At 41.8% G+C, this 17,530-nt stretch overlaps 1 protein-coding gene and 1 pseudogene across 1 annotated transcript in view; one reads left to right on the top strand and one right to left on the bottom strand.

The window, feature by feature from the left end:
• LOC126175173 (D-glucuronyl C5-epimerase B) overlaps positions 1-17,530 on the top strand; it is a 131,816-nt gene that overhangs the window by 10,729 nt on the left and 103,557 nt on the right. The window contains exon 4 of the mRNA XM_049921763.1: positions 16,155-16,326. Within this exon, the coding sequence (XP_049777720.1) occupies positions 16,155-16,326 (172 nt within the window). The remainder of the gene's footprint in view (positions 1-16,154; positions 16,327-17,530) is intronic.
• On the bottom strand, positions 6,779-6,896 carry LOC126177798 (5S ribosomal RNA; annotated as a pseudogene).

The following is a 17,530-nucleotide window of genomic DNA, read 5'->3' as shown; positions in this document are numbered from 1 at the left end:
TGAGAGCTGTTCAATTTATTTGTATGAGGTGCTTTAATACTCATTTTATTTCCAGTTACTCCAGTTGCAGTTTCCATATATTTCATTCCTACAGCCTGTCTTGGATTTTGCATGTTTTTTATTGACACCTAAGTTTTTGCTACCATAGGAAAGTGCTAGAAGAACAGTTGTTTCATTAAACATATTTATTGTGTACTATTCTCATATTCTGTAGTACGTCATATACTTATAAATTTTTTATAGGCTTTCATCAATACCATAAGCAATAAATATTTTGGTTTGTTTTTATTATCTCTTTTTAAAGTAATGGTAAACTATGTATTTCATACCATTAGCAATGCTATTATATTACATATATTAAATAACAAAATACCATTGTAAGCCACCAACTCTACTGGTTGGAAAGAGATAAGTTATCTGCTGTCTAAATTTGTAGATAACAGACTAACAGCTCGATGACACCACAGGAGGGCAGACATACACCCAAAGTAAATATTCCAGCTATTAAAGTTGCCAACCGTGTGCCTGCTGACACTCAATCTTCCAATACTTTGATTCAAAAGTTCACACCAAAGTAATAAAATATGATTAATACCTTGGAATGGTGACAAAATTGTTTATTTAAACACTGACTTGGTTGTTTATTAGTTACAACCAGTATTTCCTTATTCTCTACAGTCACACTCACCCACTTAGTGCAGTTCTATGTAAGTTTGCCATTACTGTTTGATATTTTATAGTCACCTTTTAATTAAATATACTTTCATCAGTTACATAACTAAATCCGGTCTTCAAATCATGCCATTTTATATGCAGTTTGCACTCACTCGTGCAACCTGCTTGAGATAATGACCAAAGTCATACTAACTAATAAGCGCCAAAACTATCGGCAGGTGAAAAACTATTCCCTGCTTTTAGTAAGGGTCATCACTACATCTTTAATGCTACTTTGCCAGAGTAAAGGCAAGTAAGGGTGGATGTGATCTTTTGGATACAGTCTCAGTCTCTGTATTGTTACATCTCCTTACTAATAGTTTCCAGAATCTTCAATCAACAAGGATGTTTGGAAATAAAAGAAAAAATCCTGAAAAATTAATGAAAGATTACCAAAATTTTGAAAAGTAAGGCATGATTTACCCCAAAATTTAATGAAAGTACACCAGAAATTCACATTAATGATCTGAAAGTATAAACATTTTGAAGTACTACAAATATACTATTTAACACTTCTTTAATGTTGTTCATTAACATAATTATTATAAATGCATAGCATTGTCTTCCACATATACAGACCTAATCCAAAAACTAAACACTGTTCTTTCCTGACAGCCACACATATATTATTTTAACACTTGATAATGTGGTTAATTTCATTCGTTAATGTCCTTTGGAATATCTCCTCCACTAATTTTTTTAAATTATATTTTCTTCATAGCCTTCGTCCACTCCTGCAGCTAGTATGCTTAGTTTCATATTTATTTATTTATTTATTTTTTTTTTTTGTTGCTGGTATTTGATGAAGATGTGCAATAAGAGCATAAGGTGTTTCATTTTACTTTCTTTTCAATATCTTTTATATATATATATTGTGGTTATTTGGCGAAACTTCTTATACTTCTGCTAATAATTCTGTCAGACTTTTTTCTTTCTCCTGATATTGTTTATCTCATATTAAATCATATCTCGGAAAGTTCAGTATCTTTTTATTCTTCTTTGTACATCAGAATTCCATTGTGTCCATTAGTACTCATTGCTGCATATACAGCTATTGCTTATCTAAGAGAAAAACACAGTACTTATTTTCCAACGTCATCTTCCAAAAAACACATTTGCTATTTATCTACCTTCTTCCCTTAAAGTCACCTCCTTTCTTTTTCATACACCATACACAATGTGATCAAAAGTACCCAGACACCTGGCCCTTCTGGAATTCAATATGGTGTTGGCCTGCCCTTAGCCTTGATGACAGCTTCCACTATCACAGGCATACGTTCAGTCAGGTGTTGGGAGGTTTCTTGGGGACTGGCACCTCATTCTTCATGGAGTGCTGCACTGAGGAGTGGTATCAATGTTGGTCAGTGAGGCCTCGCATGAAGTTGGCATTCCAAAACATTCTTTGCTGATAGTGCCATGCAAAACAAGAAGGGGTACAAGCCCCCTCCATGAAAAACACGACCACACCATAACACCACCGCCTCTGAATTTTACTGTTGGCTCTACACACGTTCACCGGGCATTTACCCTACCCACATCCTGCCATCGGATTGCCACATTGTGTACTGTGATTCATCACTCCACACAATGTTTTTCCACTGTTCAATTGTACAGTGTTTACGCTCCTTACACCAAGCGAGGCATTGTTTCACATATACTGGCATGATGTGTGGCTTATGAGCAGCCACTTGTCTGTGAAATCCAAGTTTTCTCACCTGCCGCCTATCTGTCATAGTACTTGCAGTGGATTGTGTTGCAGTTTGGAACGCTTGTGTGATGGTGTAGATAGATGTCTGCCTAGTACACATTATGATCCTCTTCAACTGTCTGTGGTCTCGGTCAGTCAACTGACGAGGTCGGCCTGTGCGCTTTTGTGCTACACGTGTCCCTTCACGTTTCCACTTCACTATCACATCAGAAACAGTGGACCTAGGGATGTTTAGAAGTGTGGAAATCTCGTGTACAGACGTATGACATCAAGTGTCACCCAATCACCTGACCACATTCGAAGTCAGAGTTCCACAGAGCGCCCCATTCTGCTCTCTCACGATGTCTAATGACTACTGGGGCTGATATGTAGTACCTGGCAGTAGGTGGCAGTGCAATGCACCGAATATGAAAAATGTATGTTTTTAGGGTTGTCTGGATGCTTTTGATCACATAGTGTAGCTTCATTTTCTCTCATTTCTCCTGAATATTTCATCGTAATTCTTCTTAACATCACTTAGTTTCTCTCATAGATTCCTAATATAAGTACGACACAACAATTCGTGCAAGCAATACACTTCTCCCTAACAACTGCAAATGATGTAAATGACCATATAACACATGAAGTATTTAATTCCCTGTGATGTGACACACACATCCACTGATTTAACTCCAACGGCACTTGGCAGTTAATAGATTTCTTGCATTTGCAAAGTGCCATTAACTTTAAATCCACTAGCTGGAAAACTATATTTCCATTCCTTCCTTCAGTACTTTATTGTAAACATTACTTGTTATGGTACACAGGAACTTCCAGAATCTATTATTAATTTCATTGTTTGGATATATAGTTCTCTTGTAATAATTGGGTTAGTTCCAGTCCTTTTTTCTTTTTTTTTTTTTCTTTTTCTTTTTTCTTTCTTTTTTCTTTTTCATTCCTCTAGTAAACTTCCCTGTTTTTCATTTAACCTTCTGTTTTTCATGACTGACATGGTTTTTGCACCAGTAGCTGCTGCTGTTGCCTTCAGATTTTGGATCTTAACACTAGCAGGAGATTCCTGCTGTCTCATTTGCTTGCTGGTTTGCTCCCCGTTCTAGGCAGATCTGCTTGACAGTAACACTCGGGCACGCGACTCCCTCTTCTCATCCACTTATTCTCTTAAGTCTGAAGCCATAGTGATATCCCATCACCTATAATTTCTTTCTACTCCATTATCTTCTTCTGTCTACCTGTGTCAAAAACATTTCTCTTCTTATCCAGCTATCTTTTTATGTATCTATGCTGTATGAACATTAGTTTTATGTGTTTCACCATTCCCACATCCTTGCCTTTTAGGAAGCTGTCTGCTTCACATTCAGCTAGTGCGTGTAATACAGGTTCTTGGTCTGCTGCCATTTCTTCTGTTTCTGGTATCTTTCATGTCTGCTGGCTGTGTATATTGTGTCAGACTCCCTGCACTATCCACCTCACCAAGTCACCCTGTCCAATGAGAAGTGGATTTCTTTCAAGCTGTCATTCTAACAATGCACTTTCTTTTGAACAGAAATTTTAGCTTTGCAGTTAGGTAGAAATTCGATGGACATTTTGTTTCTAGCACTTACTGCTGTCTGCTTCTCAATAGAAATCATTGTGGACTGCAGTTCATTACTTCCTGCTTGCTCTGCATGTTCTCGAATTGACTGTTGCACATTCTATATAATTTGGCTCACACTGGCTGCTTTTTTTCTACCTGTAATACGTCCTGCAATATAGTTTCATGCTGTTTTTCTGTAATTTTCATCTTCCTGTCCTTAAATGTTGCTTCACGTTCATTGCTTCTTCTTCAGTATTGTTCCTTACTACTTTTAGATCCAATAACACCTCTGTTTTTAATTCATCAAATTTCTTCTCTTGTCCATCCCTTGACTGCCTTATTTCAGTTGCAGTATTTTCTCCCATTTTGTTCATTGTCTTAGCATGTCTGTTGAATTTTTCATTCATATTTCTGTAGAAATTTTTGTGCTTTTTCATAAATTCCATTAGAATTTTCATTATTATATTTAGTACTGGCTTTATCGTTTCTGTATATTTAATTTTGCTGTCATCTTGCCTTGCCTCTACAGTTTCTTGACTGTAGGAGTCTACATAAGGAAAGGAAAATAATGGAATACAGGACCCTGGACTGACTGTCCTACACTCAGGCTAAAAGGAAATTTGAAAGGCTCCATCCCATGTGCATGACAATATCTTACGCCGCTTCTATAACTACTGTTACAGCCCCATATGTTTCACCAATTCGAGTCAGCTCTCGGAAGAGCCATAAACTACACACGTCCCCCTGATGGTGGGGGGGGTGGCGGCGGCCCTTCCCTCCCTGTTGCTCCTGCACCACCTACTTCGGGAGCAGACACCCCCCCCCCCCCCAAAAAAAAAAAAAAATAGGGGACATCAGTCCCCAATTTTAAGCTGGAGAAGCATAAGTCTTCTTCGGCTCCTCTCGCTAGGAAGGGGTCCCTTGGGCCACTCCCTTCCCAGGTTCCTACCAGTGGCAAAGCGGACACCCACCAGTGGCTGAAGTAACCACAAGTAACTGGTCTTAGGGATTCACTTTCCTCCTTAGTCCCGGAGACTGAATCAAAGACGCCGTCCCAGCTAGAGAAACCAATGAACAGTGCGAGAAATCGAAAAAGAAGACCCCCAAGAACAAGGAAATTGTGGTAGCACCCACACCACTGCTACCTACAAGCTCTGTGTCTGAGGATGAGGTGGAGATTCTGGCATCTGCTGAGGACCTAGATCTCCCCGGACCCTCAAATACAATGGATATAGACTGCTCAGGCAAAAAGTCGGTGGCAGCAGGTGGCTGTGAGGTGTAAACTACCTCATTGAATGTTCCATGCCTTCCCAGTCTCACGATGACGTCATCCTCCAGTGGAATTGAGGCTGTTTTTTCCACCACCTGGCTGAGTTACGGCAACTGTTAAGATTTACATCTGCTTTCTGCACTGTCCCCTCTCCCCCTCCCCTCCCCCGCGCAACCAGGTTCCCGGCGATGCGGACCCCTGCCCTATGTGGCTGTAAGGGATATTACAGGAACCGTAGCGACTATGATCGAGTGTCAGGTGGAGTTTGTGTTATATGTCCTAAACTCTGTCTGTAGTGAAATGGTGCCCCTTCAAACCCCTCTTGAAACTGTGGTGTCAGGATAAGGACAATGTGGGAAATAACTGTCTGCAGCATGTATCTTCCTCCAGATGGAACAGTACCCCTAAACGCATTGGCTGCACTGATTGCTCAACTCCCTAAATCCTTCCTATTTTTGGGAGATTTTAACACTCGTAACCCCTTGCGGGGTGGCACCATGCTTAATGGCCAGGGCAGAGATGTCGAAACTTCACTGTCTCAGTTCAACCTCTGCCTCATAAACACTGAGGTCGCCACACACTTCAGTGTGGCTCATGGCAGTTACTCGGCCATTGATTTATCACTTTGCAGCCCAGGACTTGTTCCATCAGTCCACTGGAGAGCACATGACGACCTGTGTGGTAGTGATCACTTTCCCATCTCCCTGTCACTGCTCCAGCATCAGACCCATGGGCGTTAAACAAGGCGGACTGGGAAACTTTCACCTCTGCTGTCACCATTGATTCTCCTCCACATGGTAACATCGATGTGATGGTTGAGCAGGTGACTACAACAATCGTTTCTGTGGAGGAAAGCACAATCCCTCGCTTTTTATCCTGTCGAAGATTTGTTGTTTTCAAGCAGACTCACTTCCTTGAACAAGAAGCTCCCATCATCAGCTTGTGCCTCCGTCAATGGAGGACATAGACAACAACTGTGCACTTTTATCTTCTTGCTGAAGGGCGCAAACCTTTATTGTGTGATGCCCAGCAAGCGATGAATGTGGCCCAAAGTAACATTTCTGATAGTCCAGTTTTCCACAAATAAGTAAAATTTCATATCAAGTCTCCTGAACTGTATATCGCTGACCTTTGCTTGACATTACAATGATCTCTGTCTGTCTTCTGGGTATCACTCTTTATACAAGCTGGCTGCCTTGCTTCTTCAGCCTTGGTGATGAGGTGTTTCACATAGTCGTCCTGTGTATTGTCTGTTTAAAATGGGTACAGTATATCCATTGTTGTATTTGCCTCACTTAAACTAAACTCCTCCCAAACAGGGCATGAAGGTCCAATGGTACCAACTGGCTGCCGTGTCATCCTCAGCCCAGAGGTGTCACTGGATGCTGATATGGAGGAGTATGCGGTCAGCACACTGCTCTCCCAGCCGTATGTCAGTTTCCGAGACCGGAGCCACTACTTCTCAGTCAAGTACCTCCTCGGTTTGCCTCACAAGGGCTGAGTGCACCCCACTTGCCAACAGCACTCGGCAGACCGGATGGTCACCCATCCAAGTGCTAGCCCAGCCCGACAGCGCTTAACTTTGGTGATCTGATTGGAACCGGTGTTACCATTATGGCAAAGCCGTTGGCATTTGCCTCACTACTGTGGAGCAATAAGCATAGGGTGAAGCATGTAGTGTCTTAGTTCATTGTTTTACATGCAAATGTCATGATGTGGCAATATTGTATTTGAGTCTTTCTGTTCAACAACAATGTACATTGAAAGCATATCTGCCAATGTCCCATTACGGCATTCATTAAGGCCATTAGTCTTTGTGTGATAGGTTGCTGTCATTCTGTGGGTGACACTGAAATGTGAAATTACCTCTGATACTAGTCTCAAATGGAAAAGCTGTACATGGTCAGAAATATCATACGAAGTGCTCCATGCTTCAAAATTATGTCCTTTACAAGGAACTTCGCACTGCTCTGAGCTTCTGGTGAGATAGTGGGTGTAGACTATTATCTCTAGATCCCTGCTGATTGACTTTGTGAAACTCCACAAGAGATCAGTTCAGTCTAGTGGAATGTCACTGCTTCAGGTTGAATTATCAGATGCTTGGAAGTAACTGCAACACATCCTTTCACCACTGGCATCATTTAGTGACTCACACAATGTTTAAGGGATTGGTAGAAACAAGGCAATGATACCTGTGTCTGACTGTCTGGAATCTTCACAAATCCCAAATTTCCAGATGTTGAAGAATTGCAGAAATATTAAAGATTGCTGGTTGTAAATGAGCTTAGATGATGAGCAACCTTTTTAACCCCATTGGATCATAATTCCTCTCATACAGTGTTATGTTTATTAATTGGAATTCTCCTTTGGTTGGACGCTCCTCCTTCAAGGCTTCTATAGATTTTTGCAGTGCTTGATCTTCCCTCTGTTCAATGCCAGCGTCATTTATTACAGCAGTGACAGAGATTTTGTCCATGCTGTTATGTTCTGCCAAAGAATTCCTTGAAAAGCAGTCAGTGTCTTTGTGTTTACATCAGTTTTTGTATGCATTGTGACATCATACTCATGAAGTCTCGGTGCTGTCTCATCAGTTGACCCAAGGGATCTGTCGCACTAGTCAGCTAGCATAGAAAATGGTGGTCTGTTACAATGGAGACTGGTTTGCCAAATAAGTGACCTGAACTTGTTGCACCAGAAAAATTTGAGATCTCCCAGCAGTAATTCTTGCAAAGGATGTGCCTTTGTACAGAAGCCCTTTATGAATTGCAAGTAGTATGAGCACATTGTGAGAACTTCTCACACCATGAATGAATGTGCCGGGAAATAAGAAAATCTATGATTGCTCTCTGCACACCACTCAGGGCACATTGTATTCTACTGTAGAAAAAGGTGATTAGTGTTTGATGACTGTTACTGGGCAAGACATTAACCATCACAACATTCCTGTTCACACCAGTCGACTACAGCCAATTGTAGTGTCTGTGGGTTCATACCCGTTGCAATACCCCTAGCAAGATCACTCCGCAACATGCTGTAACTGTTCCCTGTCATTATAAAGAGGTACCAGCTGCTCTCCTAGCAGCTGCTGGCCTTGGTTCAAGGATGAAAACTGTAGCATCAAGAGTATCTCTAAACTTTGAACAATTAATGTCCTTGAAATTAAGCTTCATTTGGGGTGACACTATGTGTTTTCTCTGCAGTGCATATTGTGTTTTGATTGAGGTGTTAACACTGCTGAATTTTGGATTGCTCACCATTCTGATCATTATGTATGTATATCTCTTTGGTCAGGATACCGTTAAATTTGCCAATAACAATACATGTGTACTTTGATGTAAGAAGTTAGCAGGTTCCTTGATGCTGAACTTTGCATCTTGTGGCTTGTGAAGGGATGATAAAATATCATTTGATTTCCACAGTTTGAACTCGTAGATCTTTGCGTGAGTGAAGGCTGTGAAAAAGGATTTGTATACACAGTCGAACAGAGAAGGCACACCCACATTTGTAATAGATTTCTTTCAACAGCTATAGTCGAGTGGTGTGAATTGATCCCTGACAACTGCAGTAGGCTGGGCATGACAGCTTTGTGTGCGTGCTGGAGCCAATTGCTTAATGTGATTTTGTAAAAGCCTCTATGGCAATGCTTCAGTGATGTCACAGCTCTATAGGCGGCTGTTGTTTTTGTCTGTAGTCATCTGAGCCTTGGAGTTGAAAGCTGGCAACAACACTGCCATCTGTTAGTGGTCTTCTTACACTGTGTTGACTATAGTTGCATATCTCTTACTCCAACTGAACAAATATTGTAGCATTTACAGTTTTGATTGTATAGTTTTCTTAACTTGCAAATATTCAGATGAATTAGCCAATTTCCTTCCCTACCATAATCCAATGTGAGCTTCAGCCTTTGTTCTCCCCCCCCCCCCCCCCCCCCCCCCCCCGTCTTTGTTGTTGTGCACTGAAATGACTGTCAACTCTAGCCCTGAAAGAACCCAAATAATATTGCCGTGAGCTGTGCTGCATGCTTTGTGGAGTAATGGTTAGCATTGATGGCTGGCATGCTGCAGGTTGCCAGCTCAAATTTCATCACCGCTATATATTTTTTATTTAGTGTTTACCATTCCTGGAAAGTTCTCAAATTTTTTTTTTGTTTGTAACCTTTACACATTCTGGAATATTTAGTGTTTGTCCCTCCATTTAGGGGTTCTGTTATATCTGTATGTTTGTGTCAGTAATAAATGTGCTTACAGTGCTAAGTGTTGTACTTCACTGATGACTCTGCTTTTGTATTTGGACTTGGTTGTGGTAACAATGTGGATTGTTTGATGGAGACGCCTGGTATTTCTTAACATCTCCAACACTGTGGCTCCAATTAGATGCAATTAAAGCCTTCACCTATGCTAATGGAAGGTGGTATACTAGCAGTACATTGTTCCATAGGTCTGTACTTTCAGGAGAGCAATGAATTCCAAGCCAGCAGTAACTCAGCAGTAACCATCCATCAGTGTTTTCTGGAGAAACTGTTTGGGAGCTTACAAAATGTCTAAAAAGATTCAACTGAGTCACCAGATACAACTACTTTCATGCCACAAAAGTCCAGTTGCAACATTAATCACTGCATCTCAGTCGCTGCTGTCACAGATATCGACAAGATAGCTTGCAGCCTTTTAATGGCTGAAGTTGTTGGCACATACTGGCCAAGGCAGACACCTGCGAGGTGCCCAGTTTGCAGCATAAAAAACAGATGTTGCGGAAAGGGCAGTGATATCATTGATGCTGTAGACTACAATCTGGACATGATCTGATAGCACAAACATTTTTGGGGTCCTTTGACAATAATGGGGAGGAAAATGTTGTATGAGTGCCTGCTTGCTTTGGGACACACGGGCGTTGAACGAAGCACCTCCATTTGTGCTCGTTTATGTATGGTGAGGGTGGAGAATAGTTAATTACTGCACTAACTACTAAAACGTGTGTCACCAGACAAATGGGTTCTCAGTAAATTGGATGATGATTGGAAGTCATCCGTTGATCTTGGAGTGTAATGTCTACTAAGACTGCTAACAACACTGACACCTGAATAATTGTGAAATAGTTCTTGCACTGACGCAGTTACTTCTTGAGCCTTGGTATTTTTTTAACACACCACTCAAGACAGGATCAGACACCTCTAAATGTTTTGCACTAATGTTTCAATCCAGAGTGAGATGGCTAATAACATTGTAGATAAAGGAGTCCGCATTGGATGTACCACACTGTTTACAGGAAAAGTCACACTTGTCTGCCAAGCTTCGTAAGTTAGCAGCCCACACTGTGCAGGAGTGGTTTCCTTAAACCTGAGCATAGCCACAACAATGTGAGTTTGGTGACCATAATAGTCAGTCCACAAACTACAAAAATCAGAAAAAGTCAAACTACTAGGATCTGGGATTGGCCAGAGTTTTCGCACCACTTCATACAGTTTCCTACTGGAAGACAGTAAGAGTGCACACTGATGCCCAGTGTCCATAATTTGACTCACACTGAAATGACAGAAATAGATCTCCCAATCTTCATTTGTCTCATCAGCACAAGTGAAGGTCAGGTGGGGAGGTGAGCCAGACACAGCTGATGACTGCTATTAGTGTAGCAGTAGCTGTAACAGCTGTGTGTGGTGTTGTTGGTGAAATGCCGACTGCCTGTCTAGCTGTTGCTGGTGTTCTGTAGCAACAACTGCTGCTGCCACAACTCGAGAAACTCATGAACCAAGCCATACTGGTATAGCTGAATGGTGAAAAAATTCTCATCACCAATTTTCTATCCTGTTCTGTGTAAGTAGAAACGCATGTTTGTGATTACTCATGCTGGTGGTCACAAAGAAACTGGCAGACTGAAAAAAGCAGCTTTGGAGGTGACTAACATGTGGAGGTCACGAGGTGAATTAATAACCAAGACAAGTCCCTAGAGTATCCGAGTTGTCTAAGCGTGTACCACAATCCAAATCACAAAACATGGTCAGAATACTTTGCTATCCAGTGGTACATATGTAAGGCTTCAGTGACTGGCAAGAGATTGGCCGCAACTGCCAGGCTGTGGTATATTGGCAAACACTCGTCAGAGGGCGGTGCTCCTTTCTGCGGTGGCCACACTTTGTACAGGTGCAAGCAGTGGCTGTCACATGGACCCTAAGTATCTCTGACGTACTCACTCTTATCAATACTCAGGCTATGCAGGGAATCCGAATCACCATGGGATACTAAAGGAACAGCCTTACATTCAAAGGAAATTTGCAGTAATTTTTTCAGAAATTGTCAAAGGGACGGCTGCCAGTACACCCCCATGATCTAGTCTTTTTCATTCACCAGGTAGTAAGAGAAGAAATAAAACAGTTTATGGCACCCAGGAATGTTGGACAAAGTACTCAAGAGACAGCACAATGAATATCAATCCTGTATGTCAGAAGGTAATAGAGAACATTCCTGGAGAGGTGTAATGATCTTTGGCACCAATCTACGCCATTAGTCAAAGACACCTTGAAGAATGGACTCGGCCAATTTGGACTTATGCCGCAGCTGTCAAATGTCTACTCAATATCTAGCCAGTGCAAGTAGAATCAGCTGCTCCGAAAAGTATAATGCCTCACAGAAGAAGAGACGTTTGGAGAACAGAGGATTACACACTGGTTTGTTTTAACTGTGGATACCTTGCACACTACACTACTGTAGAGAAAGATGGTGAGTGTAAAGTGACTATAATACCCCAAGATGTCAACCATCACAACAGTCAATTACAGATTTCTTAGTCGACTTGTGGAACAATGGTCATCACCACACCATGGACGAGATTGCTCCCCAGCACTCTGTAGCCATTCCCCATTGTTGTACTGGGGTATCAGCCACTCACATAGCCACTGAATTCAGGGTACCTGAGATTAACATCTATGGAGGTGAGCTCAACAAAGATGAAAATCCTCCTTGGATGACAGTTACCAAGACGACAGGAAATGTCATCGATGGCCAGCTTATCCAGGCACTACTCGACTCTGGAGTTTCTTTTTCAGTAAAGTTAAAAACTTATTGTCACTGTCTAAAGAAGACTATATTTTGTGATGTAAAAACAGTACTGCTTAAGGTCACATATGGGAAATACGTCCACCCAGCAGGAACATGCATTGCAAAAATGACTATCAGTAACAGAACACATCTCTTCAAATTTGTCATTTTAACAGATTGTGATCATTACATTATTCGGGGATGAGACTTCTTGCAGACATCACAGCAGTCAGAGACTGTGGAAGATCAGAACCCCAGAGTGATGAAGCTATTCCAACAAGCACACATAACAAAGATAGCTCTTGGCACTTGTTTGCTGCTGAAGACATTGTTAGACTGCTGTCATCAATTGGATGAGTTGCATTAATCAGTCTAGAGGCACAGTTAAATTGTGAATCTTTTGTCAGTTGCGAAAAGCTTATTGGGCTCACAAAAGGTATCTGCATACCAACAATCATCGTAAGCACTGTGGGTGGTAAAGGAGAAATTTAGGTCAATAATAGTCATAAGCAGCCACAAGTCACCCCAAAAGTATATGTGTACAGAAGGTGAACCAGTTCAGGATGGGCAGTCCAATACCATTGAAAAGATTGTTCTCCACTACAGCTGCGGACCAAGCAGTAGAGAAAGCTACTGTCAAACTGCCAATAGAATCTGTTCTGAATGAGAAACAATGTCAATGAGTGTTAGCTATTCTTCACCAATTTTCAGATACTTCCAAATCTGGACTGGAGAAAAGCCAGAACAAGCAGTCTGTGGTAAAACGCTGTGTCAACATTGGGGATCATCCACAAATTAGCCAGCGCTAATGTAGAGTGTCACCGACTGAATGACACATAATTCACAGGGAAGAGAGAAGTGCTGTAAGATGACATCATTGAACCTTCAGAGTGTCCTTGGTCCTCCTCCTGTGGTTTTTATGAAGGGGAAGGATGTCGACTACTGATGAGTGAACAGAATAATGAAAAAAGATATCTACTTATTGCCACACATTAATGATTCCCTGGACCGTTGGAAAGGGGCAAAGTATTAGTCAAATCTGGCTATGCAGAATGGCAAGTTGAAGTTGTGAAGCTTACCAGGAAAAGATGACTTTAATACCTGATAGCCTCTGTGAGTTCAAAGTTAAGTTGTTTGGACTGTGTAACCCTCTAGCCATAACATATAAAGGACAATCTGCTTCAACACCTTAAATGGATGGCATTGTGTGCTGTCTGGATGATATTATTTTTTGAAGACATTTGAAGAATATCTCTAAACCACCTGACAACTGTGTTGAAGTGTTTTCAGATTGCAAGCCTCTGCCTGAAACCAATAAAGAACCACTTTGCCCAGGAAATATAAATCTTAAGGCACCTAATGAATGGCAGGTGAGACCATCCCGATCCAGAGAAAATAAGAAGTCGTAGATTTTCCTACTCCTCGGCACATTTTGACATGAGAAGTTTCCTTGGAATGTGCTCATACTACTAGTGATTCATAAAGGATGTCTATATCAAGGCACATCCCTTGCAAGAATTACTGCACGGGGACCCCATATTTCCCAGGAATGAGGTGCAAGAAAGATCTTTATTATTTCTTAAGGAGGTGCAACATTGCCAGTCTTAGCATTATATGGCAAGAGTACCAAGACAGAACTTCACGCTCACACTGTCTGGTGTGGGATAAGTGCAGTTCTTGTACAGATTCATGAAGGTGTTGGTAGGGTAGCAACTTATAGTTCCTGAATATTTTGAGTCTGAGATGAACTGCTCAACAAACAAAAAAGTGTCATGCAGTTGTTTGTTCATCAGCAAGTTCTGGTCATTTTTATTTGGCAAACCGTTCTCCTCGTAACTGACCACTATTCTCTATACTGGCTGACTAGCCTAAAGGATCCATTGGGTCAACTGGTAAGGCAGGTGCTGAGGCTTCATGAGTGTGATGTCACAGTGGTATATAAAAATGGATGTAAACACAAGGATGTCAACTGATTTTCGAAGAGTCCTTTGGCGGGACATGCTAGTGTTGACAAAATTTTGGTCATCGCTGCACTAAATGACATTGCAGCTGAACAGAGAGAAGATCTAGCATTGCTGAAAATGATAGGAGCCTTGAAGGAGGAGGAACCGAGAAAAGGGAATACCAATTAATACACAAAACTTTGTATAAGAGGAACGATGATCCAACGGGATGGAAATCGTTGCTTGTCATCCCTGCTCATCTGTGGCCAGCATTCTTGAAGTATTTCTGCCATGCTCATCTGGAATTCATGAATCTCCGGATGTATTAGTAATCAGACGCATGTGTCACTGGCCCATTAAACACTCTGTGTGCCACTCTGAGTAATGGCAGTGACAGAAGTATTTGTCAAAATTATCTCCAGGGAACCTGTCACCAGTTCTGCAGGAAGCAATGTCGTTCCTCCACATTGGAATCAACCTCTTGGGGAAGATCACGAAGTCAACCAACAGGAATCGAAGGATAATAGTCTGCACTAACTTCTTCACCTGTTATGCTGTCACTAAAACTATGATGACTACTATACCTCTAGAAATAGTAAGGTTACATGTAGAAGACATTATTTTGTAGTGTGGGGCACTCGTATGATATATTTGATCATGAAAAAATTTTACATGAGACTAATGACAGGTAATTTCACATTGGCAACATCACCCACAGGATGACAGCTACCTATCATATACAGACTAATGGCCTCACTGAGCACTTTAAAAGACAATGACAGATATGCTTTCAGTGTACGTTGTTACTGCACAGAGAGATTGGAACATCATACTACCCATTGTGATATTCTCATACAGTACAGCAAAGCAAGACACTACTGGCTTCACACCGTTCATTCTACATCATGGTCATAAGGCCGAAGTGACAATGGATACACCATTCCTGTTACAACTGGAGGATATTTAGGTTGACTACATAAAACACCTCATCACAGGAACAGAAGATGTAAGACAGCTGGTTTGCATGTGGATCTTGGGTGCCCAGGGGAAGGGCTGAGAGCATTATAATGTTTTGGACCAGCCAGTGACGTGCAGACCAGCAGATCTGGTGCAGCTTTTCGTGACTGTGTGAAAAGTGGGACTTGCAGAAAAGTGACTAAAGTGCTACTTTCGACCATAATGTATCCATTGTTGCTTGGTGGATGTCACATATGAAGTTCATCAAGGGTCAGCTATGTCCTCTATATGAAGCCCTACTACAGTCATCAGGTGCTGATAGATAATTAGGTCTTCTCGTCCAAGGAAACTGCTGATCTGCTCATTGGTCATGAAATTATGCTGTGGTAACTTGACTAGAATGCAGTGATCAAGATCCAAGCTGCTGTAGTCAGCTCCAGTAACAACTGCTGAAATTGCAGATAGCTGTTTCTCCTGGAGAAGGAGCAATGTCATGAGCTGTGCTGCCTATCTTGTGGAGTAGCACTTAGTGTCACTGGCTGGTGTGCTGTGGGTCACCAGTTAAAATCCCATTACCAGCAAATATTTGTTATTTAATATTTATCATTTCCAGAAAGTTTCAAAATTTATGTTTGTACCATCTGCATATTCTAGATATTCAAGGTTTGTATAAATAAAAGCACACTCTGTCCAGGAGTTCAGTTCTGTCCTGTCGGTGTCTGTAATAAACGTGCTTTCAGTGCTAAGACTTGTACTTCACTGATGATAACAACCCTGCTCTCAGATTTGGACTTTACTGTGGTCACAACATGACACTATTTATGGTGTGAAAACCATGGCTTGGCTTATGTACCATTGCCAGGGATATGCTTAGTTGTTTCCTGAGATATAAATATTTATGAAGTGTTCACATGCTTAATACAACTGTCTTAAAAATTTACAGTTTCTCTTGTATTTCTAGGTTTTTGGGAAACTTGCTACCTATGATGGGTATGAAAGATTTGAATGGTCTCATAGTTATTCCAAGATTTACAAACCTAAAGGAAAATATGATCCAAAAGGAGTGTTCATGTATTTTGAGAACTACAATGTCGAAGTTCGGGAGAGGGTCAAATGTGTCAGTGCTGTGGAAGGTATGTTGATCTCGTATACTTGCAAGTTGTACAGGTGTTGATAGACACACAAACAAACACAAACATACACACAATTCAAGCTTTCGCAACCAATGGTTGCTTCATCAGGAAAGATGGAAGGAGAGGGAAAGACGAAAGGATGTGGGTTTTAAGGGAGAGGGTAAGGAGTCATTCCAATCCCGGGAGCGGAAAGACTTACCTTGGGGGGAAAAAAAGGACAGGTATACACTCTCACACACACCCATATCCAACTGCACACGTCGTGGAAATGACGATGTGATTTTTTTAATGGAAATTTAAGAAACTCGCACACACACACATATCCGTCCGCACATACACAGACACAAGCAGACATTTGTAAAGGCAAAGAGTTTGGGCAGAGATCAAATGTGCAAATGATCTCTGCCCAAACTATTTGCCTTTACAAATGTCTGCTTGTGTCTGTGTATGTGCGGATGGATATGTGTGTGTGTGCGAGTGTATACCTGTCCTTTTTTCCCCCTGAGGTAAGTCTTTCTGCTCCCAGGATTGGAATGACTCCTTACCCTCTCCCTTAAAACCCACAACCTTTCGTCTTTCCCTCTCCTTCCCTCTTTCCTGACGAGCCAACCGTTCCTTCATGAAATCCTCCCCGCTCCACCAAGAGTGTCTTTCCGCCGTCCACCTAACCTTCGTAACCTCTTAGTTCATCCCTATGAAATCCCCAAACCACCTTCCCTACCCTCTGGCTCCTACCCTTGTAACTGCCCCTGGTGTAAAACCTGTCCCATGCACCCTCCCACCACCACCTACTCCAGTCCTGTAACCCGGAAGGTGTACACGATCAAAGGCAGAGCCATGTGTGAAAGCACCCACGTGATCTACCAACTGACCTGCCTACACTGTGACGCATTCTATGTGGGAATGACCAGCAACAAACTGTCCATTCTCATGAACGGGCACAGGCAGACAGTGTTTGTTGGTAATGAGGATCACCCTGTGGCTAAACATGCCTTGGTGCACGGCCAGCACATCTTGGCACAGTGTTACAACGTCCGGGTTATCTGGATACTTCCCACTAACACCAACCTATCCGAACTCCGGAGATGGGAACTTGCTCTTCAATATATCCTCTCTTCCCGTTATCCACCAGGCCTCAATCTCCGCTATTTTCGAGTTGCCGCCACTCATACCTCACCTGTCATTCAACAACATCTTTGCCTCT

This window comes from Schistocerca cancellata, chromosome 3, assembly GCF_023864275.1.
Source record: "Schistocerca cancellata isolate TAMUIC-IGC-003103 chromosome 3, iqSchCanc2.1, whole genome shotgun sequence".
Lineage (NCBI taxonomy): Eukaryota > Metazoa > Arthropoda > Insecta > Orthoptera > Acrididae > Schistocerca > Schistocerca cancellata.
The sequence above is the reverse complement of the archived record's forward strand: the minus strand, read 5'-3'. Positions and strand labels throughout refer to the sequence as shown.